General features: G+C 36.5%; 2 protein-coding genes across 6 annotated transcripts in view; both read left to right on the top strand.

Moving 5' to 3' along the window:
- The window catches only part of Zbtb41 (zinc finger and BTB domain containing 41), a 31008-nt gene extending 5954 nt beyond the window's left edge, over positions 1 to 25054 (top strand). For 3 of the 4 annotated variants that reach the window (XM_006529446.4, XM_006529448.4, XM_006529447.4), the window contains exons 3-11: positions 1173 to 1380; positions 2328 to 2397; positions 3976 to 4123; positions 9488 to 9617; positions 11005 to 11100; positions 12392 to 12498; positions 13810 to 13915; positions 14856 to 14944; positions 18922 to 25052. In XM_006529446.4, coding sequence (XP_006529509.1) covers positions 1173 to 1380; positions 2328 to 2397; positions 3976 to 4123; positions 9488 to 9617; positions 11005 to 11100; positions 12392 to 12498; positions 13810 to 13915; positions 14856 to 14944; positions 18922 to 19577 — 1610 coding nt within the window. In that variant the 3' untranslated portion in view covers positions 19578 to 25052. Of the gene's footprint in view, positions 1 to 1172; positions 1381 to 2327; positions 2398 to 3975; positions 4124 to 9487; positions 9618 to 11004; positions 11101 to 12391; positions 12499 to 13809; positions 13916 to 14855; positions 14945 to 18921 lie in introns of all 4 variants that reach the window. The other variant, NM_172643.5, reaches the window with a different exon arrangement.
- A 1180-nt stretch (positions 25055 to 26234) lies between these two features.
- Positions 26235 to 27774, top strand: part of Aspm (abnormal spindle microtubule assembly) — a 39901-nt gene continuing 38361 nt past the window's right edge. Inside the window, exon 1 of one of the 2 annotated variants that reach the window (XM_017312957.2) lies at positions 26235 to 27251. In XM_017312957.2, coding sequence (XP_017168446.1) covers positions 26979 to 27251 — 273 coding nt within the window. In that variant the 5' untranslated portion in view covers positions 26235 to 26978. The remainder of the gene's footprint in view (positions 27252 to 27774) is intronic. The other variant, NM_009791.4, reaches the window with a different exon arrangement.

The raw sequence follows: 27774 nt of genomic DNA on the forward strand, positions 1-27774 counted from the left end.
GCTTAACTAGGACATAGGTAACTGAGGAGTTGGCCAAGTTCTAACTGTGCTTTTTGGATACGTACGTACAAGAGGATAAAGATCATTCTGGAGAAAATTTCATACGTATATTTTGTTTGGATAAGGTAGATTTGAAGCAGAGAAGTTATTTATTCCAGGCCATACATTGTGCTACCTAAGGCGATCACCTGTGGTCATCTGTACTGCCTTTGCCTGTAGTGATGTAAAGAATTTTATGCTAAATAAGAGTGTAAATAAGTTAAGGCGATCTATTTGTTTCTTTTGTGCTGTCCTTTTCTCTTTTTTTTTATATCTTATTTATTTTTTTATTAGGTATTTTCTTCATTTACATTTCCAAAGCTACACCAAAAGTCCCCCAAAACCTTCTTGTTGAGCAGTCTGTGTTAAAATTTCTTAGTCAGTTCTACTAGAAATGCCTGTATGCTAGGGTCTGAGTGGATGAAGATCTTAGGCATGCGTGTCACATGTGGAACATGGGACTCTGGGTACCTTTTATGCCTTTCATCTTTTCTTACTTGCTCAAATTTTACCTGTATGTGTTGGATTTAGCATTTCATATAGTTATACTTCATTTATTTTTGTTTCTTAAGGAGTTTTTATATAAATAGGTCATACTATTAATTATTTGTTAATTTAATTATTTTGGGTTTGTACCATTCTTTCTAGAATACCTTTTGTGAAAAAAAAAAAAAAAGTAAACATTGTTTAGGATCTGCCAATTCCAAACACCAAGTTTGTGGATCTTCATAGGAAGAGTAATTGTGGATATAGTCGGCCTGAAATGATAAGTAGATATTTGGTAAAAGTTAGTTTTACATTTGAAAATACATTGAAAATTAAAAATTTGTCAATACTTTTTTCAGAAAAATTTCAGCCATTAAGATTTTAGAAATACCTGAATGAGTACTTTTTTTTTTTTTTTTAAACAACCTAAGCATTTGAGGGAAAGTATACTTTAAGCATTAAGCTCAAAGTGCTGGGTCTTTGAGGTTCATTTAGTTAGAAATTTAGGTAAGTAGTTTTCTCTTTAGTTCCCTATGTGAATTTGGGTATATATAGTAAGGTTATTAAATGGTGCCTTTTCATTGCAATGCGAAGTTTCCGTCAAAGCAGAGCAGATACGTTGAACTCAATTTTCTTCTCTATTGTAGGGAAATATGAGAGCCACACCCGTGTGCACACAGGTGAGAAGCCTTTTGAGTGTGATATTTGTCACCAGCGTTATTCGACAAAGTCTAACTTAACTGTTCACAGAAAGAAGCACAGTAACGAAGTAGAGTTTCATAGGAAGGAGCACAAGTGCCCTTACTGTAACAAGCTGCACGCAAGCAAGAAGACACTGGCCAAGCACGTCAAGAGGCAAGTATCCTGCTCCTGGCGTCACACAAGTAACAAATGACCAAACAAAAGCAAATGGCAGCTCGTTCATGTTTTTTCTCACTGTTGATGAGGCCCTTTGGCAGTGCAACAAGTATATGGCTGATAATGTGAAGTTTAAGATGCACTGTGATTGTCCTTTTTTTTTTTTAAGATTTTTATTTATTATTATTCATTAGTACACTGTAGCTGTCTTCAGATGCACCAGAAGAGGGCGACAGATATCATTACGGGTGGTTGTGAGCCACCATGTGGTTGCTGGGATTTGAACTCAGGACCTTTGGAAGAGCTGTCAATGCTCTTAACCGCTGAGCCATCTCGCCAGCCTGATTATCCTTTTTTTTAAAAAACAAGTTTTGACAAGTATGCCTTCAGAAATTCATGGCTTTAAAAAAATTTTTTTTTTGTTTTCACTTTTAGTGCAGAGAAGTTTGTGGCTATTTAATACAATTTTAAATACCAACTCTAAAAATTACCTGAAAACATGTAGATTTTGTTTAAGAGTAATTAATATACTTTTCTTAATTTCTGTGTAACTTAGATATATGTATAAAATTATTAAAACGATGGGACTTATAGCCTTACTCCATGTCCCTGCAAGCACAGGTACAAGAAGAGTCAGTGTCTGAGGCGGGTTAGTTGCTGATTGTTGTAATTGCAGCACAGGGGAGTCTGAGGAGGGCGGATCTCTGGAAGCTTATGTACAAAACTAAAAGCAAGCAAATCAGACCTAGTTCTTGGAGCTTTGAAGCAGAAGTTTGGTTTGTAGTCCAGGCTGCCACTGATTCTAGGTCTCCAGTCTCCACTTCCTGAGTGTGAGCTTGTGGACCACACTGGGATAATGTCTGATCTTGAAATTACTGTTGACAGAGTCATATGGAATTTAGACTTATTTAACATATTTTCTCAATATTTTCTTTCTTTTATAGATTCCATCCTGAAAATGCACAAGAGTTTATTTCCATCAAGAAGACTAAGAGTGAAAGTTGGAAATGTGATGTAAGAATTTGACATTTCTATTAGAAAATCAAAGTAATTGGGTTTTAAAATAATGGAACTTCTCTCACTTTTAGACTCTATTAAATAGAGTTAATGGATTTTTTTTAAATTTAGCCTGTAATGTGTTAGTTTTCTTAGACTTCAGAAGTGAAGATTCTATTTTGGTTGGCAGTTTTCCCTGATCTGTCCCTGGTATACAATTAGCAAAATGACTATGCTTTGTATTTATAATTATGCATGACAATCTCCAACATTTCTGTGGCAGAATATAAAGTATTCAAGTTAACTTTCCATCCCTGGTTGTCTGTTGCTGTATAATAAACCATGTTGAAAAGGATCCTTAAACTGCTATTTTCCTGTTTTTCATCTTTTTGTGTGTTTGGAATCCAAAGTAGGGTCAAGGCTTCGCTGGGTATTTCTGTGGTTCTGTGTGGTGTCAGTCAAAGGAACTCAGTTGTTATAAATTACTGGATGATCTTGTCTGGTTTTAAGGCGCTCTCACAGTGACTCATAGGGCTGCCAACTTGGTGATGCCCGATTATTTAGTTGCATATAGTTTAGTATTTAATACTGCTTGTTATTTATGTTTTATTCTAAAGACAAACTTGCATATGCAGCACACTTTTAGAATCATTACTGGTTCTGATTGTGGCTTCAAGAAATTGAAGTTAATTTCTTTGATTCTACGCAACATAATATCTTCACCTTATGAGGTTTTATCGTCCTCAACTCTAAAAGTGATGATATTGCTATAGTTACGTGTGCTCTGTAGGGTTTTTTTGAGCATTAAATAAAATAATCTTGGAATTGTGCCTGGTTGGTGCTGCTACCTGTTGCTATAAGAGCCTCATTCTTTTTAAGTCCCTGACATACATCACATTTTTATATACCATCTTTTCTTATTTCTGAAAACTTGAAGATAAACATTGAGGGATTTTCTGTGATTTAATTACAATCTTAGTTAAATAATGTGATAATAACAGTAAATATTCTTTTATTTCTGATGTCAATTCCTGAAGTAAAATTTGGCTTTATTTTGTGGATTAAAAAATTGATATTCAGGGGCTAGAGAGGTGGCTCAGCGGTTCAGAGAGCACTGGCTACTCTTGCCAAGGACACAGATTTTGTTGCCACCTGCATGATATCTCACAATCATCCATAAACCAGTTCCATGGGATCCAGTGTCCTCACCTCCATGGGCACCAGGCATGCATGTGGTGCACATACATATATGCATGCAAAACACATGTATAAAGGAAATCTTTTTTTTTTTTTTTTGACAAGAAATTGCTATAGAGACTTAGGATACTAAGAGTATTTTACAGCCATATTAAACATAGAATAAGGTTAAATTCATCTGTCTTCAGGGTTAATTTAACATAATTTGAGCCTCTAATTCTCCCAGTATTTCTTGTTTTCCCACTTTCATAGCACAGTTAGAAAATTGATTATCTTTTGGTAAGTTTTGTGTTGAAAGATATTTCTCTTGAACCTAAATGTTTTATCCTTGTTATGAGCTTTGTATTTTAATAAAGGCTTAAATTAAGGTAGTTACATTTTATATACACTTTCATTTAGATTTGTAAGAAATCTTTTACTCGAAGACCACACTTGGAAGAACACATGATTCTGCATTCACAAGATAAACCCTTTAAATGTACCTATTGTGAAGAACATTTCAAATCCCGGTTTGCACGGTTAAAGCATCAAGAGAAGTTCCACCTGGGTAAGTTACACTTTGGTGAAGTAGTCCACTACTCACTGATTATCTGACTCTTGCTAGCTCACTACTATTAAACTGTACTTCTTCCTCTTAAAAATCTTTATTGTTTGGAGAGAGAAAAGAGAAGTGTAAAATGAGTAATTACAGTCTCAAAAATATGTCTTTTGTTCAAAAATAGTTTTAGGTTCACAGCAAAATTGAAAAAGTGCAGATAGCTCTTATTCAGGCAGCCTCTACAGACATAGCACCATCCCTCATCAGCATCCTCACCACATGGTTATCACTCTTTGTACAAGCATAGCATCATCACTTATCAGCATCTTCACCACATGATGCATTTTAAAAAATGACGAACTTCCAAGTTTTGGTGATTAGTTGTAAAATGGCTGTAATTATCTGTTTGCAAGTTTTGTTGATAAAAACCTAAAAACTTAAAGAAAACTTCTATTGATTGTTAGAATGTGTACAGTTTGTCTTGTAATTGTTATCTAAAATGGTTGTACCGTTTTGAATTCTCACCAGCAAGGATTAGAACTTCATTACTATAGTATTTAACATTAAGTGTTATCAGAACTCTGTATTTAAGCTACGATAATAATTGCTTGCTATATCATTGCTTTTATTTGCATTTTTCTGCAAACATTGTGTGGAACATCTTTTCATATGTTTGTAATTTGTCCTTGGTGCTCTGTTAAGTCTATATGCCTTTTGTTTAGTGGATTTATTTTTATTTTTTTATTGTTTTTTTGGGAATATTTTTTGAAAAGTACTTAGATATTTGTGTGTTTCACATGTTCCTGAGTATGCTTAACTGGCCATATTGAGACAGCTTATAGGACTTGGTCTCTCTTTCCACCATGCGGGTCCCAAGGATGGAACTGATATTAAGGGATTTAGTGGCAAACACCTTTACCTACTGAGCCATCTCTCTGGCTTGATCATTCTTTTAATTTTTTAAAGATTTATTTTTATTATTTTAATTATGTTTGTGTGTATGTGTTTTTGCACACATGTATGTTCTTGCTGTGTGTGTCCAAGTTGGCCACAGATTGGGGAGTATTGCATATCTTGAAGCTGGAGTTGTAGCTAAGTGGTTATAAATTATCCAGCATGCATAAAGAGTTATCAGACTTTAGTTCTAGGAGTATTTGGGGCATATTTGATTTTTGTGATTATAATATAGAAAGCACTTAGTTGCTAGAAAGTACAGTACATGTGTTGTTTTTCTTTTTAAGCTTAACTTCTTCCAAGTGGTTTTTTTTTTTTTTTTTTACTAAGTTCAATCTTAGCAATTCTAAAAAGCTATCATAGAAACAACTATTAAATTTAATAGAAGTTCTAGCTGGAGACACAATGATTATGTGTTACATGTGAGAAAATTAATTGTATACTTTATTCTAGGAATGACTGTGTATGTGCTTGTACATTTGTGGTTGTATGTGGTGTATGCACATGTGTATTTGCAGGTGCCACTCATTTTGTGCATGCAAAAGCCAGAGGAAGGTGCTGTATGGCCTGTGTTGTTAGTCCACCATGTTCCCTGTAGATAGTGGCTTTCGTTGAGCCTGGACCTAGGCTGATCACCAGTAAGCGCTAGCCTGTCTTGTCTTTGCTTGCCCTGTAACATTGGGGTTGCAGATGTGCTGTTCATGTCTGTCTTTTGACCTGGGTTCTGGTGAGTCAACTAATGGTCTTCATTCCTACTCAGGAAATGTTATTCATTGAGCCATTTCCCCAGCCCAGCACCTGCTTGTTATTGGACAACTAGTGGGTTCTTTTCTTTTTGATTTGAAAAACTATAGTTGATTTTTTTTTTCTTTTTTGTTAAAAGTAATCTGGCAAAGAGATTTTTTTGATTCTACCTCCATTTCTGTTTCTTATTTTCTATACCAACTTCAATTAAATGTATCATTTAGTAATCACTATTTGAAAAATATCAGATATAAAGTTCTAAGTTATAAAGTTAGGCCACTATGTACTCTTAGAGCGTCAAAGTTTTAAAGTAACCTGCATGATTCTTTTCTATCAGCGTATGCTGAACTATTAGAGCTTTTGAACAGGATGTTTCTAAAAGTAATTGTTACTGCTGTTGTTAAACCATGACTTACTTTTCTGTTATACCTAGTCTATTTTATGTAGTCTCGACAAGGAAAATGTACAGAAACAGTAGACAGTGAAGTTTAATCGATGTGCCAAAGCTTTAGTTATAAAGAGAACTGAAAAATACTCTAGGAAAAGACTGAACATTCAAAGTAGTAAACATTTATCAAACAGCTATGTAACAAATTTGCCTTAGTGTCTGGGGAGATTATGGCTCCTGATTAAAGCACAGGGCAGCACATAGTCAAGTACATCATAGTCTCTGCTCACACATGCTTAGGTACTGTGAGGTGACATGTACTAGGAAGAACTTAGGGGTATGGTATCACATAAAGAGTAAGACTTCATGGTGAAGTGGTTTTCACTGTCTTTCTCAGCCACCTACTCTATAATCTAAAGAGTACTCAAACTTGTACGTTTCACATATCTCAAAGAACGTTAGTAAATGTTGCTGTATGGATTAAACAAGATTGTATTAGTCAGGTTCTGACTCTGTATCATCTATCTAACTATAGCTGTTTGTCTGTATATAGGTGTGTGTGTAAAGGGGATCTATTAGAATGACTTACGGACTATATTCAAGCCAATTCAACAGTTGCTGGCTATGAATGGAAAATTCAAGAATCCAGATTCCATGAAGCTGGATGTCTCAGCTGGTCTTGTTTGTTTGTTTTACAAGATAGGGTTTCTGTGTGTAACCCTGCCTGTCCTGGAACTCTCTCTGTAGACTAGGCTAGCTCACACGTAGAGGGCCGCCTGCCTCTGCCTCCTAAGTGCTGGGATTAAAGGCGTGAGTCACCACTGCTTGGCTTCATCTGGTCTTCTTTAGGTGCTGGAATCCTGAAGAAATAAAATAGGCTCTAATGCCAGTGAAGAAATGGACTTTGGTAGCAAGGTGAGAGCAAGCAGGCAAAGAGCAAAAGCTTCCTTCTTCCATTTCCTAATGCAGGCTTCTAGTAGGTCTGATGCAGGCTTCTAGGCTTCCTACTTCAAATGAAGCAAACATCTCTCTCAATTGTGCCCTCCGTTTTTGGATTTTAGTTAAGTCCAAATGTAGTCAAGTTGACAACCAAAACAGTCATCACAAAGGTCGTTTGTATTGGTGTTGAGTTTGTATTCTCTTTCTCTGGATATGTATTATTTCCAGTACTATAGTTATTATGTTCAAGAACTCTGAGAAATCTATTTTTGAAATAAAATAATGGGTTTGTATTTTTTCATTATATTTGAGAAAAAGATTAAACACAGGCTTAGGTATTTCTTCTTTTCTTTTCCTTTCTTTTTTTCTCCCCTTAAATAGTGATGCTAATGAATAGTGGCTGGTGATGTGGTTCAGTACTAGAGCAGATACATGGCCTGGGAAGGCACCTGATTCATCCATAGCTCTATAAAGATCATGAATAGACAACAAAGGAAATGTTTCATGACATGTGGTAGGCCAGCTTTCACCCTCACCTCTACACGTCCATTGCTGTGAACTGTTGTAAGCTTCAGATGAGTGATTCCTGAGAGTCCGAGCTCCTGAAATGATGGCTGAAACAGTGGCCCTTGATCACTGGCTCCGGAGTACTTGCTTTTGGGGGTCTTGTCTACTTGTCCTATGCAGTGATGCTGCTAGTGATGAAGAGTTCCAGTTGTATTCAAAACTACATGTATGCTTTTCTGTTATGATGGTATGTCCTGTTGAGGGAGTGTACAGTTAAGGAAGAGGGTTTTTTGGTTTTTGGTTTTTTTTTTTTTAAGACTTATTTATTTTATGTGAGCACACTGTCCCTCCCTTCAGACACACCAGAGGAGGGCATCAGATCTCATTACAGATGGTTGTGAGCCAACACATGGTTGCTGGGAATCGAACACAGGACCTCTGGAAGAGAAACTGGTATCCTTAATTGCTGAGCCATCTCGCCAGCCCACGGGAGAGCTCTTAATATGTGTGTTTATAAATGTGAGATAAGTCAGATAATAACAAAAAGTTCAAACCCTGTATACGGAGTTATTTTGAAGTTGTACCTGACGGTAAGCTTCTAGCTTACAACAATAAAGAGTTGAGACGAGCTGCTTACATGCAAAACTGAGGGTCCAATATGAGGGCAAAGTGTTTTTGCAGAACACTAACAAGTAACACATGTGTAACACAAAGGTAGACGCTCTGTTTCTTCCTCACCCTGGGGGACAACAACTGAAAAGAGCCAACGGGCTCCCAGCAGAGGGTTAATGCTGCGCTTCACTCGTGCTGGCCCTAGGGGCTCCCCTTGGCAGTACATCTCATGGCTTCATTTTCAACTGTCCAAATACTGCCTTTGCTTTCTCCACCTTTTCATTCCTCAGTGCAGGTATGGAGGCGGGAGGTCTCATAGTACTTAGAATAAGTCAATAAATATTTGTTGACTGAGTTAATGACTAATAAATTCAAATTCCAAGGTCAAAGAAATGTACATTTTAAATAATATGTTTAGCATACTTACTAGTAATAAAGCTTTTGCAATCTTACTTCATTTTGAATGTAGAAATGTCTTGTGTCCATGAACCAGATTTGCTTTAAGTAGGTTCTGAATCCATGTCCAAATTCTCAATCTTGTCCTTGTCCTATTATGATTAATTCATTGTAGTTCCTTCTTCAGTTTATTTTTGCAGATTCTGAACTACTATCCTTCAAACAGTTCCCTTAAGCTGTGTCTGCCACGCGCCTTTCGTCGTGTTTTTGTTTTAGCTTCAGAGTCTGTAGAACTTACTGTCTCCAGTGCCTTTGTCAGTAGATAGTAGAATTCAGAACCAGGTCATTGTGTCATAGTCAGTCACTGTGACAATTGTGAGTTTACTTTTGTAAGGATGGGCAGAAGTGTGTCACAGTGTTTTCTTACTTAGTGTTGCTGACAAATTGTTCTGTGTGAACAGCAGGTTATTTCCAAATCATGAAGTGTTTATTTTTTAAAAAATTCCGATTGCTGCTTTATATAGAAATTGTGCATATAGTATTTTCTATTTTGATTCAGTCTAGTTTGAAACTAGAAATTGTCCATTTCAGTTACTGAACACATTAGAGTATTCAAAACTTGAATTTTTTCTTTTGGTGAAACCTTGTACTTGGGTCTAGAAATACCTTCAGGAATAAACAACCTTGAGGGGAAGAGACTATAAAAGCATAATTTCAGACCACTAAGGATTTTGCCTTTATGCCTGATGGTGGTAGGAACAAATTTGTGGTACCTCTATTGCATAAGTTAATATCTACTTTTAAATTTCAAATGCATGCTTTTTTTTTTTAAGGACCCTTTCCATGTGATATATGTGGTCGTCAGTTCAATGATACTGGAAATTTAAAACGCCATATAGAATGTACTCATGGTGGAAAGAGAAAATGGACTTGCTTTATTTGTGGGAAGTCAGTACGAGAAAGGTAAAGTTATCTGCACACTCAGAAAGTTGAAGCACTTCCGTATGATACAAATGATTAACAAGGCTATAGGGATTGGATTATTTGGGAAGTAAGGTACTTGAATTATGCTTTAGTTTAAAATGTAAAAGACAAGAAAGAAATTACAGAAATCAGGACTTGCAAATTTAGGTGACTGGCTTACTATATCCTATTTATTTGTTACTTCATCCTCTGGCATATCATGATGGCCTTGTGAACTCTTTAAAATTGCAGAAGCATTCTATCTTTGGACCCCTAGTGTTCTAACTACAGCGGCAACATTGTTAGGACTATGCGAGCAACACAGCTTTCAAAAGTCAGTGCTGCCTCCTATAGTAGAGTATGTGCGAGAAGTAAAACAGAAAGGCATGGTAAATGTAAGAGGTTGTTGCTGAGGAGAGAGGAGAATGAGATGAGCCAGATGTTTGGCAGTGTGGCAGAGTCTGGTTCCTGACTTGAGCAAATGCTTAATGCTGGTCTTGAAAAGTAGATGTGACTTTTGTGTATTTTTGAAGCCAAGCTTAGTGACACATGCCTGTAACCCCAATGCCAGGAAGCCAAAGCAGGATGCCTATGAACTTGTCGCTGGAATCACATTGTGAAACACTGTGCAAAAGTTAAAACCTTCAGTATAATTAAGCTTCATGCCCTACACTTAGAATTAGAAATGCTGATTTAATAATATAAATTATGAATATAGTAGGGGAGTTGGGAAATCATTATGGTACTTAATATAAAATCGTTCTTACAGATTAGAAAATAATAACTGTATTTTTCCCTTATAGAACTTTATATAAATACAAAAAGTTCAAAGTCAAAAAGGAAAAACAATACAATGAAGATAAACAGAAAAAGATCCTTTTCTGTTTACTCTAGCTGCTTTTATATATTAAGTTTAGAATCCTGGGCAGGGGTATTTTTTCACAGAGCTGGGCCCAATCTCCTTTCACTTATCTAGTGTGAGTGACTCTTGGAGACTAGCACCATCTGCTGGCAGTATTCCAGCACATGGTCTGCCTTTTGAAGTCACCTGACAGGGAATTGGCATGAAAACCAAGTCAGGGTGGCTGGAAAAGCCAGCAGAAATCAGGAGCACTTCTCTCTCTCTCAGTAATTTTGTCCATTCTTACTTAGCCCTTGAGGTGTGTAGAAAAATGCAGAATGTTAGAACTACAGGTTCTCTGGTCAAGTACCTGCTGAAGTAATGATTAAATTATAACTCTCCATTGTAGTAAGGGGTTTGATATCTGTAGTAAGTATGTACATTGGCTTTAAAAGAATTGAATATAATGTATGTATCTGTATTATAAAATACAAGATTAAGGACTCTGAGATATATAATATGTTTACACTTTCTTTTAAAACACAGAACTACTTTGAAAGAACATTTGAGAATACACAGTGGAGAAAAGCCTCATCTTTGCAGTATCTGTGGGCAGAGTTTTCGTCATGGAAGCTCATACAGGTAAGCTAACTGACCTTCCCCTGTGTTAAATGAGGAAAAATTACAGGCTGGCTTTAGTTCTATTTTACTTTAAGTGTGTTTCAATTAAAGCCTTAGGATATATAGTTAGGAAAGACACTTTACTGACTAGACTTTTGTTTCTACAACTTTAATTATCTTCATTCTGTGTATAAAATTCTGAATTTCCGTCATTAACAACTTTACCAAATTCTTTATTGAACTCTCATTATTTAAACATTTAATTATTTTCCTTTTAGTGAAAGTAGTATTAAAACTATGGTGTTTCAAGCTTTGAGTGTTTTCTCATCCTTTGATATAGAAGCATAAATTATGCTTAATTTCACATTAAATTAATGTGAAAATAGGCTAAGATTAAGGGCTCTGGAGTTCTCACTGTCAGATGGCCATATGTGCATTGTTCCTTATTTAATTGTTTTACATCTGACTCACCATACCTGAAAGCTCTGAACATGTGCAAGTTTTCCTCTATATTGCTGGTACTTACTAAGACATATGTATCATTTTAATTTTTTATTAATGAGCTCTAAAATTGTAATCATTTGGCTTTAATCATAGTTTCGTTTGTTGTCTCTTTAATCATGAAGAGATTATTCTCTTTTCATTTGACTGACTTTAGTTAATGTAAAATCAAGACTTGTTTTAGAAACTTATCAAGGAAAGCTATTCCTTTCACTTTGGTGTACAAGAACTTTGTGGGAGTAAAAAGGATTCAAACTAGGTAAAATTTAATAACCTAAACCTTTTGTTGTTTATCTTTGAATTTGAAGCACCATTCTTTAGTGTAAAAGAAAGTAGTAAAAATGTAATTTGTGTAAGTTAGGTCTTTTAAAATACTGTGATTTATCAGCTATCAATTTATGTATGGTATCAGTTTTGCGGAGTAGCACAGTCATCACTTTATTTGGTTGCTGTCAGTAGCTGTCATTGTGTACTTATTTGTATACTTATCCATTTGTCTGATTCTAATTCCTGAACTATATCCTCGAAACTCAGACCAATAGGTAGATCTAAGATCCAAGTACTTAGGAAGTGTCCAGAACTGATATGGGATATACACATTTCAAAGTACTCTTTCAGAAAGGTGAATAGAAACCCTGAGATCTTTGTTTAAAAGATGGGGCAGGACTCTAAAAGTCACTGATGCAAAGCAAATGATATGTGACCATGGTTGAGCAGACAGCCTAATTTCATTCTTTTTCATCATTTATTCAAAATCAAGTATTTTCTCTCTATAGCAGGTTCAGCAGTTTCTGTTCCTTTATCTCTGTAGGCTTCACTTGCGAGTGCATCACGATGACAAGAGATATGAGTGTGATGAATGCGGGAAAACGTTTATTCGCCATGACCACCTTACAAAGCACAAAAAAATACACTCAGGTACGTTGTACTTTGTACTGCTGTTTCCTCAGTGCTTTCTGTGTATGCTTGCTAGGTTTTAGTAGTTTGACATTTGTTGATCACCCCTTCATAATGTTTGTTTGAAATCCTTTCTGTAAAAGCATCTGAAAATAGGGAAATAATTATGATATCTTACTGAAATTTTAAAATTTAGTTTTGAATAAATTCTCATTTTATAATTTGCATATTACGTTGATTCATGTACCAGTGCTGGAGAAAGAACCACATTTCTCACTGTGATTATATTTGAGAAGCTGGTGAAAATTTGGTATATTAAAAGGACATTATTATAACTGGGTGTTAAAGTTTTTGTTGTACTGGAGTTTGAGCCTTATGCTTGGAAAAGAATACCTTTATAATCCTGACTAGTTTTTCAGATCTTTACATTATAATTTTTATACTCTGGGGATTTTTGTCTCAGATTGATGTTCAGGAAGTGTTAGTAGCCAATTATGTGAGTGCAGTAATGGAAGGAGCCCTCTCTATGAGCACAGTAGAACAAGTGATTACCATTGTTAGTAAAACATTCCTTAACTATGAAGTGTGAAGATAGGGTTCTTAATGATCACATCCAGGCAAATTGTAGCCATTGTTACTTCTAAGAGATTAAAGGTCTCATGACATTTTAATTGCTATCACACATTTTCATTTCAGGTAAGGGAAGTCTAAATTTGTATTTCTAGAAGTCACATGCATTAATTGCACATTGGTACTGAGACAGTAATGTTTAAACATCAGCCTTTGTTTGGATGTATAATAATAGACCATCAACTGGATTTTCCATTATATTTATATGATTTATATTTATATTTTTGGTTCATTGCAAATTTAAGAAATCTCCATAGATGAATCTATCTTAAAATACAAAGATCTGAAAATGTTCAGGTCCCTTTTCTAGGTAGCTAAGTAGCACATCTGAATTTAATGTGTGTTCATTCAAAGTGGTTTATATCTAGATGTATTTCTAATCAATATCATAGGTTTGAAGTAAGTTTTTATCTTGTTCTCTTACATTGAAAGGAAAAGTTAGATGCTTACCACAGAAAGTTACTAATTTCTTTTCCACATGATCAAAATATCCACATTATAAAATTAGGCATAGGTTCTTTGGGAAAGATACTTACGTCAGTGATATTTAGGAAACGAGCCAGATTAAAGGATAACTTTTTTCTCCTGGTATATTTCCCATCAAATCATCTTACTGTTTGGTCATTATTTCTGTCGAGAAAAAGAAGAAAATAAAGCTTAAGTGCTTATTATGATAACAAAGTCTGTGGGCCTTGTTTTTAGGCGAGAAGGCTCATCAGTGTGAAGAGTGTGGAAAGTGCTTCGGGCGCAGGGACCACCTCACTGTGCATTACAAGAGTGTGCATCTGGGAGAGAAGGTTTGGCAGAAGTGAGTACACAACGCGAGCCTCTTTCCTCTGCACTACATTGGCAGAGTCCTGGATGCACGGAGGGCATTTAGACATTTTGTTTGTTCTGTTTAATTTAGTCAGGCTAATCATCTCTCTTTCTTTGGTTGCCATACTTCTGTTAAAGGATCATCCCTCCTACTCCCTCTCTCAAAGGCTAGAGAGTGCTAGGCATTGGATGTCACTTACATGCTGTCCATTTCACAGGCGGCATAGTCTGACAGTTACAGCTTGAATTTAACCTTAACTTAGTGTGTAGTAGGCATTCCACTGTGTTGTTAACTGTGTTAACTTTTGGGCCAATTATAGCTTATATGTGTGCGTGGTAAGAACAAAGGATTCATGTTTTGTTTATTTTTTATTTAGGGATAAAGTTTACTTTATTCTTAAGTTTTAGTAATATTTGTTAGGTGAACTAATGAGAGCCACTTCAACTGGATAAATGCAGACATTGAGATTATTTTAGTTTCTTTTAATCGGGCTCAGTATCTGATTCCTTAATTAACTGACTTATAATTTACTTAAGGTGAAGCTCTTTTTAGTGTATATTTCTACAGTATAGTAATCATTATCACCATAAGAATATAGAAAATTTATTACCACAAGTTTTTTGTTTTAGACCCTTTTGCCATTTAGCTCAGTAATTATGAAGTTTTTAATCTTTTGCTTGTATTCTTTGTATACTTAATAACTGATTAAAAGTTGGGTTAAGGCCTTTTGAAGTTTTATTCTCACAAGCTTTTTTTTAAATAAACTCTTGAATTGAGTATAATTGGAGAAAGCAGCTGTGGATTTAAAAGTACTGCTCTTCCTCCAGACGTGTATGCTGTATTGTTATGACAGTTGTCTGTATGGCTACAGTGTTGTCAGTTACATTTATTAGTGATTACATTTCATAAATGAACCCATTTACTTTCTTAGATATAAAGCAACATTTCATCAATGTGATGTTTGTAAGAAGATTTTTAAAGGAAAGTCAAGTCTGGAAATGCATTTTCGGACACATTCAGGTAATATTTAAGGGTACTTGATGCTGATCTTTGGGTAGTTATTAATAATGAAACATCTAGATGTGTTGTTTTTGACTCAGATTTTTATATACAGGTTTTTTTTTTTAATTTGTTAAAATACATGTCATGAATAAGCAGTGTTTTGGCTCTCTTCTCAATTTCGAAGATTTGGGAAAATCTCTTTTTCTTTAAGACTTATTTTTTTCTTATATGTAAGTACACTGTAGCTGTCTTCAGACACTCCAGAAGAGGGTATCAGATCTCATTACGGTGGTTGTGAGCCACCATGTGGTTGCTGGGATTTGAACTCAGGACCTTCGGAAGAGCAGTCAGTGCTCTTAACCGCTGAGCCATCTCGCCAGCCCCGGGGAATTCTTTTCTGTAGTGAATTAGCCTGTCTGCAGTACTTCCTTTTTTTTGTTTTGCTCTGTGGTTTTCCAGTGTGAACTTTGGAACGTTTCCTTCGGCTTCTATTGTCATTATTTTCTTTTAAAAAGAGTGGTGCTTGTATCTCACGACTCATACTAAGTCTTAGTGTCTGGATTTTCTCATATAGGTGCGTGTAGCCTTTAGTCATTTATAGTAGAAAACTTTGTTTCAATGTGTCTCACTCACTTTCTAATGAAGTATAAGGTACATTGATTTCATTTTCCCTCATACAAAAAAGTTAAAGTTTTATTCTTTTTTAAATCAAGAAGTTTGTTATGTACTTAAAATTACTTTGTTTTATACTCTGCATATTTAGAGCTGCTACTCTAGTAGAAACCAGTAATTATATTGTGAATGTTAGAATGGAAATACATTAATCTGGGTAATTAACTACCAGAGTTAGTAAAGATACAGTGATGCAACATTACATACTTCCAGATGCCTTAGATCGTCTCTTCGCCTTGTCTCCCCATCGTAGCTGCAGTAGTTTTACTCTGTGAACCAGTGGAAGGACATCTCTCATTCCAATCAAGTATGAAGTAGCCAGATACAACTCTCACCACTGAAAAAGTTTTAGGAGTGCATCTGTAGGAGTGTAAACTGGAGAAGCTCTGTTAATACTGTTTTTTTCACATCAGTTATAAATAAAAACTGAATAGAACTCTGAAGTTGATGGTGAACTCACAAAATTAAATTGCGATGATTGATGTTTTAATCCCTAGCAATCGATTTTGACCAATGATAAGAGTTATATCTGGCTATTTTATACTTGATTGGAATAAGAGATGTCCTTCCACTTGGTCTCAGAGTAAAACTACTGTAGCTATGATGGAATACAAGGGGAAGAGACAATCTAAAGCAAAGGTTTGCAAGTATTTATAGAGTCAGATAACAAATAGATAGCAGACTATTTCTGCCATAGTCACGTGACTGTCCTGCTGCAGGCATGGTTACAAGTTAATGCATCTGAGTTCAGTAAACTACAAAGGCAGCTTTCAGTCTGGATCGGAGACTGGAACCTCAGTGAGACAAAGTGACAAAGTGACTTTTCCAAAAATTGATTAGTTTCCCAGATCCCCATCTCAGTTTTGTCTGTGCATGAGTGTTGAAAGTGTTTATACTTCATGATGACCATTGAAAAGACACTAGCCTTATCAGCTTATTATTCACATTATCAACTCACATTCCAGAAATCAAGATCTCTGTTTACTGGCATCCTTATCCAGGAAATAGAATTTCTAAATTTATGTAATGAGGAATTGCCAGTTACATAGTAATTTTATAGTATGATCTAACTAGCAGGTGGTGAAGAATATTGAACTATCCTCCTTGAAGTGACCTGCAGTACCCTTTTGGTGACCAAAAGATTCTGTTGTCTTGGATTAGGGGATTATGTCCTTGCTGTGCACACAGAAAGGCCCAGATTTCATTCCAAGAACCCATATACAAAAGCTGGTGTGGTAGCACCTACTTTGTCATTTTACCAGGCAAGATGGTTTTGGAGGGGGAGACAGACAGGTTGCTTGCTTGCTAACCAGTTTAGGTTATTTGGAAAACTTAAGACCAGATACTCTGTCTCAAAAACATGTTAGACACACCTGAGGTTGATTCCAACTTTCCAAAGTTTGTGTACACACCTGTACCCACACAAAAATGTACGTATATATAGACAATTAACTATATTACTCTATTTTTTCTTTAGTCTTAAAATATTTAGTCCATTACATGTTACTGGGTTTTAGAATCTTCTTACTAACTTTTCCTGATCTGTTAGTACATCATTTCTGCAGACAAGGTACAATATAGGTCATTTTCAGTTTGAATTTATCATTCTTTCCTATGAGTTACTTCAAAGCTTCCTTTCAATTATAAAAATCAGAGAAAGTAGTTGGGATCCTAAGATTTTCTTCTACAAATGGATTATTCTCAGCCCTTTTGTTGTATATATCCTCAGCAGTTGCCTTGTTGGGATGTAATGGATTAGAATTCGCACAAGGACGATAAGGTGTTTGGGGATTGATTTTAGCTTGCTTGCTTTGCTCCCTCCCTCCCTCCCTTCCTCCCTTCCTCCCTTCCTCCCTTCCTTCCTTCCTTCCTCCCTCCCCCCTCCCTTTTTCCGTTCTTTCTTAATATGAATTGTTCTTGTAAACTATCTTTATTCATGGTAGTTTATCAAATGCACAAATCTAATAGAACTGCCCAGTCTAATTTTTTATATAAATTCATCAAATAATTGAGCAGTACTAGGTTGTTAGAATCATCTTTCATCACTGCTCCTTGGGAGCAGCATCCTTGAAAGACATGGCTGGCTATTTTGATTACATTACCAGAAGTTAATTTTCCCTGACTGAATTTCATATTATGGATGAAATTTTCAGGATGCTGACATGACTTATAATGGGTTTACCTTATAATTCTTTACCTATATTGTGTAGATTTTAAATTTTATAATTATTTTAATAGTGCATATGACAACTAAGGGCTTCTAGGGTGTGTGTGTGTCTTGGACTTGAACCCTGGGCCTTAGCTTTCGAGGCAGGTGCTGTACTTGTGTTCCATGCATAGCTCCAGCTTAACTACTGTTAGCATTTGCTCTTCTCCCCTCTGTGCAGTTGTGGCTTTCAGGATCCATTTTCAAAGCTAGGATTTGGAGTTAGTTCTGCTGTCACATCTGACTTTATGAACAATCAGCCACCTTTTAAGGTTTCCTCTAGTTATTTGGCTCCTCTGATAATCCAGTTAATTTGCCCATTTCAAAGTCTTAACCTTGAACACACTATAAAGTCTCTGGTGTGAAACAACATATTCACAGTTTCTGTGGATTAGAACATACATGTCTTTATAGGGTTACTACTCTTTCTAGCATTTTGTCTGTGCTAGAACTTCATGTTGTTTGTTTGTTTTTTGCTTCTATTTTTTTTTTCATAAAAAAAAATAGAAACAAAAAAACTATAGTATAACAACCCAACTGCAGAAGATCAAAACGGACTTGGCATTCTTACTCTCTTCCCCAGGGAACTTTAAAAGTTTTCATCTCTTGATGGAGATAAAAGTTACTCCTTCTGTTCTAACCCTTAAAAGATCAAGTTACTCAGTTGCTGTTTTGGCTTTTAAATCTTTGTAGGTAGAAGAAAATTAAGTGTTTCGGTTTAATAAACCTTTTGTGTGTGTTTTTTAGTAGTAATAAAGCAATAGTGATAAGGCTTACCAAGCAAGCACTGAACATTATCCGGAGAATAGGACTGAGCAGCTAGTTAGTCCTATTTACTTAAGTTTATTTCCTTATGTAGGAACTGTTCTTGTTCTACATTGCAGGAGGGGAACCAGGCTTAGAGGTTTGGCTAGTAAAAGGTTTATCCAGGCCTGAAGCCCAGATCATTTTGATGTTTTTAATTCATTAATTTTATGAGTTTGATAGACTGTCTTCATTTATGATAGCATAAAACACTACTGTTTTTACAGGTATGCATGTGATAAATTTGCTACTTAATATTTGCCAGCTTATCAAGTGGGTACATTATATATTAATTTTATATTTGTCCATACAGGTGAAAAACCATACAAGTGTCAAATTTGCAATCAGTCGTTTAGAATTAAGAAAACTTTAACAAAACACCTGGTTATTCACTCTGATGCCCGGCCTTTCAATTGTCAACATTGCAATGCAACATTTAAGCGGAAAGATAAGCTGAAGTACCACATTGACCATGTTCATGGGATAAAATCTCCTGATGATTCTCTCAGTACTTCTGAGGAAAAACTCATGTCTTTGCCAATGGAGTACTCATCTGATGATAAGATCTTTCAAGCAGAAACAAAACAGTATCTGGACCAGCCCAAAGTTTATCAGTCGGAAGCCAAGACTATGCTACAGAACGTGTCTGCAGAAGTATGTGTTCCAGTAACATTGGTCCCAGTTCAAATGCCTGACACATCCAGCGATCTGGTGCCTCATACCACCACACTTCCCACATCGTCCCATGAGATGCTGCCACCACAGCCACAGTCAACTGATTATCCTCGTGCAGCAGACTTAGCATTTCTGGAAAAATACACTCTTACTCCTCAGCCTGCAAATATAGTTCATCCCGTCCGACCCGAACAGATGCTAGATCCTAGAGAACCATCTTATCTCGGGACATTACTGGGCCTTGATAGCACAGCTGCTGTCCAGAATATGTGCAGTAGTGAGCATCGTTCATGAGTAACCATTCCATAGGCCTTTTAATGCTGTAAGCTGACAGCCAGAAGCTAATGGCTTTTGAATTAGTAGGGCTGCTATTTTTTCCCCCATCTTTTTCCCCTAATTTCTCAAGTCTTCAGAACAGCTTCAAATCAAGAAAAGTTTATTTCTATTGACTGAATACTTGGACACATTTTGACATATTTGAAGTATGATTTTTTAAAAAAAAATCATTAGTACTAATTTTGAAATTTTTAAATTTCAGATTATTAGCTGCTGACAATGGTGGAGGTATTTTTTTTAATCATCAGTGGAATTTTTTGTTTGTTTGTTTTTTTTGAGACAGGGTCTTAGTTTGTAGCCCAGGTAGCCTCAATTTGTGATAGACTTTCTGCCTTAGCCAACCAGTTGCTAGGATTACAGGTGTGAGCCCCAAGCCAAGGTTTTACTTTTAATCATCTGTTTTGTCCGTTTCCCATATTGCTATGAAGTTTTAAGAACCATGTAGCCTATAGGAAGGAATGTAAACATATGTCAATATTGGCAAAATTTTAATACTAATTAAATATTTTGTTCAGATTTTCAAAGTTGAGTTTAGAAACTTATTGAAATTTCTTACATATTTTTGTAAGAAAATCTTGATACTTTGAGGTTGTCATCTATCCATTCTTTTTGTCAGTATATTTGGGTTTTTCACAAGCCAAAATCCAAGAGCTCACAATTACAGGATTAGCATGCTAAATGAAATATAAGGTTGTTATTTTAATCCAGATGATTGGACCTGTACTCAACTATGATAAGTAATAAATACAAACTTAGCTCTAGACATTAAATTATCTAATTGAGTATATCGTAATGAAAAACTGTCAGTTTCACCTACATATCATCAATGTACATTGGCATTTTGTATTTGGGCACTTCCTCCTCGTTCCCAGTATGTGTCAGTATCTACAGATGAGTAAGGAAGGAAGGGACAAGTGTAACTAAAGTGATGGCAGTTCAGTTACACAATGGAGTTAGCATTTCATTTACCACATTTGGCTGACTGAAGCAGGGAAACAGAACCTAGATATTTTACGTGTAGTTATCAGAAAAGGTGCCAAACCCATTCTCAAATCCGCCCTAACTTAACAGGATGCTCTTCAGCTGAGTGCACTACTGTTGGTGTATAGATTGACACTTAAACCAGATCTTTCTTTTTGCTTCTGTATGAGATTTGTCTCTATTCTTCATTGTTTCTGGATGAGGCAGTGGTTGAAGTCTTGGTGAAAGAAAATAGGATTTACAGCAGCGCTTCACAGATTAAGTTTAAGTGAAGGACAAAATCTTCCAGAATTACGAAATATCTTTAGAGATGTGCACTTTGCATTATTTTCAACTCAATTTCATCTTAATATAGGATGAGTTTTTCCTTGTGGGGTTGCTGATGCTTAAGACAGGTAGGGTTGGCTCACTGTTAACATGCAGTTTGTATGGAAACTACTGGAAAAATAGCAGTTGTCAAAACTTTTCTATTTCAATTTGTTTACACTCCTAATTGCTTTTAGCACTTTTGTGTGTGCGTGTGTGCGTGTATGTGTGTGTGTGTGTAAACTGTAACGTTTTGCTTGGCCCTTGTGGGTTTTGAAAACATATCACAAATAAAATAATAAACTTCTAGTGAATAAAATGTAATCAAAAAGGAGGAAACTGTTTAAGCACTTAAGAAATGAAGGTACTTTATAGGAACAGTTGCCATATTAATGTTCAAAGAGCATGTTGCAAATTGAGGCATTAACCAAAGTAGCTAATATAAATAATAAAGATAACCTGAGTTTTGCCTCACTTATCAAAGTTTGGTTGTTGTAATTGTCTTTGGACTAGTGAACTTAATTTTGTATTATTATTGCTAAAGTCTTCTTACTTAGTGTGGAAGTGTTCTGTGGGCACTGATAACTGAGTAGAGTCTGAGCACTATGAGTCCTGGACTTATAAATCATTGTCAAGAGTACAGATTTGTGATTTCTATCCAAAGGCAGAGAAGATTTCTAACTATCTTACTGAAATGAAAACATCATACTTAGAAATGTACTTTGCTTTAGAGATAAGCTAATGTAGAAAATTTTGGGTTTATCAGAAAAGGCAAATGTTATATATGTGTTTATGTGCATGATGAATTGTATATTCTGACAGAAAAGGAGGATACAGCATTTTCACAGTGGAAATATTACCTTGGGTTTTGAAGGTATTTAAGGTTCTTTCAATAATGATATTCTAACACTTTAAATATATGACTTAATTTTAGTAATTGGTTTACATAGGACTTTTGAAGAATATAGCTCTTATGTAAAGTGGCATACAATTTTATAATTGTACTTAGCTATTATTGTAGAAAAGCTGAAATAGTGTCTGTTATTTAAACCATTTTCATGTTATCTCATTTGAACCTAGTAAGCAATTTTGAAATAGAAAGGAAATGATGTATTTCCATTTTAGAGAGATACTGAGAGTCATTTAGAGTCATTTGACTCTACTCTCATGCCAGAACTGCCTTGAGTGGAAGGAGGAGACACATGGCATTAAAAAGGCTTACTATGTGCAGGACTGTGTTCTCCAGTTCCTAACGCAGTCTGCAGGTAGACAGTAGAATATTTAGGAAGAAATGAGGAAACCCATAATAATGAAAAGATTACTGTTCCCTCTAGTTTCCAAAAATGTAAGAACATGGATTTGAGAAAACTGAATGTATAAATATTTTAAGTTAGCACAAAAATTATAAAATAGACCCTACTCTTCTTAGTTGTCCTTTTTATGACTCTAAAATCATTATTTTGTAACTATGGTTAAAATTTTGAATCTCACACGTACGTTTAGCCTCATTGTGAATATTTTGTGGGTATAATTTATTGTTTTAAATTAATTTTGGTAGATACGTTAGCACTTAATCTGTAAATTGAATAAGTTATTGAGTGCAGAAATTTATTAACTTACTGTCACTGACTTAATGCACCAAAGATTTTGAGTAGGTATTGAGTAGTTGAAAAGAATTTAAATTCTTTGTTGTTTGACTATATATTTGTCCAAAGAAGCACAGCTGACGTCCTTGGATACTGAATTTTAAAAATTGTTAGTTTGAATACTAAGATTAAGTATTAAATGTTTGTGTTTATGTGTATAAAATAAGTAGAGGAAAGTACTCTGGGAACATTCATACTGACCAACCAGTTACAAGTGAGAATACTCATTTCTCTCAGTTTAGTTGAATGCAGTTTTTTTTTTAAATGAACACTATTCAATAATCTTATATTTTACACTACATTATAAAAATAATTTCTGCCTTAGAGGTTTTTTGTTTGTTTGTTTTTTAGATCAAATCGAGGTTATTTTTATAAGAAATCCCTTTGGTTTTGACAGCCTAAAATACTACGTAACCATAGGGTTTCTTCCTCATGCCAGCAAGATACCTTTAAGCTATTATAAAAGTAGTAAAGTTTGCAGGCTTAATCTAGAGCCTTTCTGCTGGGCAAAGAGGAATAAAAATACCATTTAAACTGGTGCTTTAATAAACTGACTGCCTTTTAATGATGGTAGCATAAAAGAAGTACACTGCTTTCTTTCAACCTTAAAAAGTGTCAAAAAACACCTTTTTGGAGTGACTGTAAAGTATTAAGGGCTAATCTGTTCCACCTATTGCTTTCTCACTCAATCACAAGTTACCTAAACACAACTAACCTGCTGTGTCTATGAGCTTGAGTGTTCTTCCTACAATATCACTCTAATTTATTATTTATCAAGAGGTTTGAACATTAGTTAAGAGTGTCCTTTTAGACCATCTTTTCTGAATTTGAATACTTTGTACTTTTTCAGAGATGTGTAGTTGTGTAGCATTTTCTCTGTTGCCTAGATTGTACTGGTAAATAAATGACTTGTTCATTTTGTTTTATTTTTTGGTTCTGAGTCTTAATATCCCTGTTGCCTGCTGGCTGGGCAATAGCCTTTTACATGTTATATTAACTTAGGAAAATTGGCATTTCGCAGTAGTGTGGACATCGGTCTTTATTATAATTTACATGTCTTCTTTTAAGTTTGTACTGTGGCCTTTATAGCTATGGAGTCACTCCTCAGCCTGTCTAGATGTTGAGCAGAATCGGAGAGAAGGAATTGTATGTCTGCTCCTCTTGTTACTCTTTCTCTCTGACTGCTCTCCCCTTAAGGAACTTGTTACCAGGAACACACAGCTCTGCACCGGAGACTTAGTTCACTTTCCTTGAACTGAACGTGGTTGGTGGTGTAAGAAGAGCTGCTGTTAGTGAGCGGCGGCATCCTAGTCAACATTGAACTTGAGTTGATGACTCAGGAAAAAGCACGACTTTTCAACAGTCATGTTTGGACATATTTAGTGCCAAATTTCAAAAGACTGAAAATGAATAATTTAATAAGGAATAAGTACTGTTTCTTAATTTTTAAGTGGAATTATGTTAAATGTTACCTACTATTAGTGTGAGTAATGAATTGAGAGTAATTTTCTACACAGCTTATAGGAACTTGACAATTCTGCATATCCCACTCATTTCTTTTGCCTGTTTTCCTTTTAGTAATCTCTGTGTGTTCTTTTTTGGTGTCTTTCCATGTTTCTTATAACATTTTTACTTACAATACTTTCCCTTGTGTTATCAGCATGTCTTGCGCTTCCTCTTTGGAAGTGGGTTATTATTACAAAAGCAATAGGATTAGATTGATTGTGTGGGAGATGAGAAGACGGTGATTTGGCAAGGAGGGTGTGCTTACGTTCGACTTATTCGTGTTTTAACTTACTGTATATTGGTCTTAAGTCTGTGATCTTTGAAAGATCCCCAAGCCACTTATTTAAAGAGAATTTAAAGATGTTATTTGGAGAACAAATGTTACTTAAAGATGAAAACCTTCTGAATTCTCAAGTAAAGCTAAGCAATTTCAAAATTTGCATTACTGCCGGAGATTCTGAAACGTCTCTTGAATGAAGAGCATGTGTACATCTCATTGTCACTATGCCTCTCTGTTTGATATTCCTGCTTGTATAAAGTTGAATAATGTACTGTGGTGTGATTACTGAACTTTATCCTTTTAACAATCCGACTTTTCTCCTTGTAACTATTAACAGTTGATGAGGGTGATTGCCAAAAGCTAGGTGTTTAGCTGCTCTGTGTTCTGTCATAACTGTTCTATTTAAGGGAGAAATGGTATATATTGAAATAGAAATGCTTTTGTTTTCTGTCTCTAATCAGAATCTTTGTTTTTAATTAAGGACAGTTTTAAAAGCAATTACAAAGGAAAATCTAAAATATCAAAATTCATTATTTTTCACTGTATGACAAATGTCTTAAGTTTAGTAGATATTTTGTTTGTCTCGTGTTCCTTAAATATAAATGTATAGCAAAAATTCAGTTCCTTGTGAGGAGTAGATGAGGTCTTGCATATTAAATTAGTTCCTTATGTTATTTTGATATTTAAAATAAACAGTTCTTTGGTCCTAGTAAAGCACACCCAGGTTCTTTTCACATTACACTTTCAGCGTGGGGTCACAATGTTCTGCAAGTCTCTATATAAAACGTAAAAATGATGAACAAAGGCAAAACCAAGTATCTTGGGAACGTTTTGAAACATGATTTTAATAAATTACAAATTATTTAAAATATCTTAAATATATATTAAATACATAGTTGAATCGGCCTTAATTTTTTTATATATATTTTCAAGTATTAGATAGAGATAACTTTGAAGTAGTCATATTGCTTTTGGGGAATTTTAAAGTGTAGCAAAATTCTATTACTGAAAAACTATATCCTATAAAATACTAAAAGTGGGCATTCCTCCCCCTCCCCTCATTTCTGCAATTCTTCGTTCTGGTTTTGGGGGGAAGGCTTGCTGTAAAATGTTAATAACTCTACAGGATCTCACCCCAACCTAACAAGCTCCATTTCTGTTCCAGTCTTCAATGTGCCATCACTATTGGTTATAATCACAAAGAGAGATCATGTCTAAAAAACACAAAACAGCCCAACAACATGCTACCAGCTCATTACATCTCTGGTCAGCCAAGGAAACGTATAAAGGTGGTTAGTTCTGAACAGACATGTCAGATAGGAAGACTTGGTTTATATAAATATTTCTTGGCTAACTGGTAATGTGTGACAATCACTGTGGAACTTTCTGACATAGTGACACAATGTTGGTAAACCACACAAGTTACTAAAAAGAAATCACATTAACTGTACAGCATTGTTTGTAGGCACAAAATGAAAACTCAGCCTGGTCCCGTTTAAGAGAGTGTTTATTCAGAGGTCACATATGAAAGACCATGGCCAATGGACACAGATATAATTTATTCCAAGTTCGATGTTCCAAGGTCGTAACAAGTCAATGATGGTCTTGTTTTTGTTTTGTTGTTGTTTTTACAATACTTAGAGGCAACCGGACGTGGTAGTGCACGCCTTTAATCCCAGCACTTGGGAGGCAGAGGCAGGCGGATTTCTGAGTTCCAGGACAGCCTGGTCTACAGAGTGAGTTCCAGGACAGTCAGCGCTATACAGAGAAACCCTGTCTCGGGAAAAACAAAACAAAACAAAACAAAGCCAATTAGAGGCACTTTTCAAATACATAGGAGAAACATTAGACGTGTGCTAAGGCAATAGGGAACCCTGGTATAGCCTCAGATGCTGGCAGTACTCATTTTTGGTTGGTTGGAAACCAGTGCTGTATTTCTCCATACAACTATTTTACACAATGGTCACAAAGACATTAGGTAACTTAAGAAGGATAGCACGACATGGCTATTAAGACTAGCTAGTTGTGTTCCCCAGTAATTGTTTATAGTGCTTGGCCGCCAGCATTCTAACCCCTCCACCATCACTGATGTTCATATCACGCAGCCTTGCCTAGGAACCAGTTGAAGATGCCACTTCTTTCCAGGAACTTGTTCACAAGTTGCACTCAGCTATTCAGGACCGCATGCAGCCGTGGGTTGGACAGTTATGATACCCTTTTCTTCCCCGCAAAGTGTTTAAAACACCAAGGCTAATTTCCGTTCTAATTGACCGGCTCGTAGAGTCGGGGAAATTTGCTGCCCTGTTTTGTTTTTGCCCCAGGTAACCCTGACAACCCCACCATCGTTTAAACAAGGCGCCGCTTCCTCATTGGCCAGGCGCTTTCGTTCGCTCATTGGCTCTTTTTAGTGATGTGGGCGGGTTTCTCCTCGCTGGTTGGTGCTGTAGCGAGGAGGTTCCGGGAGCTCCCATTGGTGGAGGCGCGATATTTGAACCGAGCAAAAGCGGCTGGGCTACTTTCCCGGGAGTTTAGGGGATCTTTTTGGCTTTTTGATCTTTGTCCTTGTCCTGGTCGTTGGCTTCCGGGAAGCCGGCGGGAGCCGGACAGCGGGTACCTGACTGCCCGGTACGGGTGGCTGCCATGGCGACGATGCAGGCAGCCTCCTGCCCAGAGGAGAGGGGGCGGCGGGCGCGACCAGATCCTGAGGCCGGGGACCCGTCTCCGCCGGTGCTGTTGCTCAGCCACTTCTGCGGCGTTCCCTTCCTCTGCTTCGGGGATGTCCGCGTGGGCACGTCGCGGACGCGGTCTCTGGTCCTGCACAACCCGCACGAGGAACCTCTGCAGGTGGAGCTGTCGCTGCTGCGCGCCGCAGGCCAGGGCTTCAGCGTGGCGCCGAACCGCTGCGAGCTGAAGGTGGGTGCGAGGGGCACGTCCCCGTGGCGTCACCTTGGGATATAGTAAGAAACTCTGAGAAGATCTGAATCAGCTCCTAGTCTTCACGGTGGGGCTAGGAGATAATGGGACTCCGAGACCAAGTCGGTGTACTGTTTTGATCTTGGGACGCTCTCCTTGCAGGGTAGGGCAGGGATACAACAGGACCCCAAGACCTTGTCAGCTCCGGGACTTGACCAGGGATGGGAAAGTGGGTGGGGCTCCCTCTGCCTAGGCGAGGCTGGAAAAGAGCTAGACCCAACACCAAATCTACTCTCCTTCTTGACCCCGGGAACACCCTCTGCAGAAGTGGGACTACTAGAGAGGAAGACCCCAGCACCACGTCAACTCAGTTGACGGGCTTTGGTGTCTTGCAGTTTGGAAAAAGTGGGCAGTAACTCGCTTGGAATGATGATTAAAAGCGCGTGCACCTGCCATCCCTAGAAGCATTTCAGAGAGTTTCTGTTAAACAGATAAGCGTTTTAAATAGACGTTTGGCAGGCGT

The sequence above is a fragment of the Mus musculus genome, chromosome 1 (assembly GCF_000001635.26).
Source record: "Mus musculus strain C57BL/6J chromosome 1, GRCm38.p6 C57BL/6J".
Classification (NCBI taxonomy): domain Eukaryota; kingdom Metazoa; phylum Chordata; class Mammalia; order Rodentia; family Muridae; genus Mus; species Mus musculus.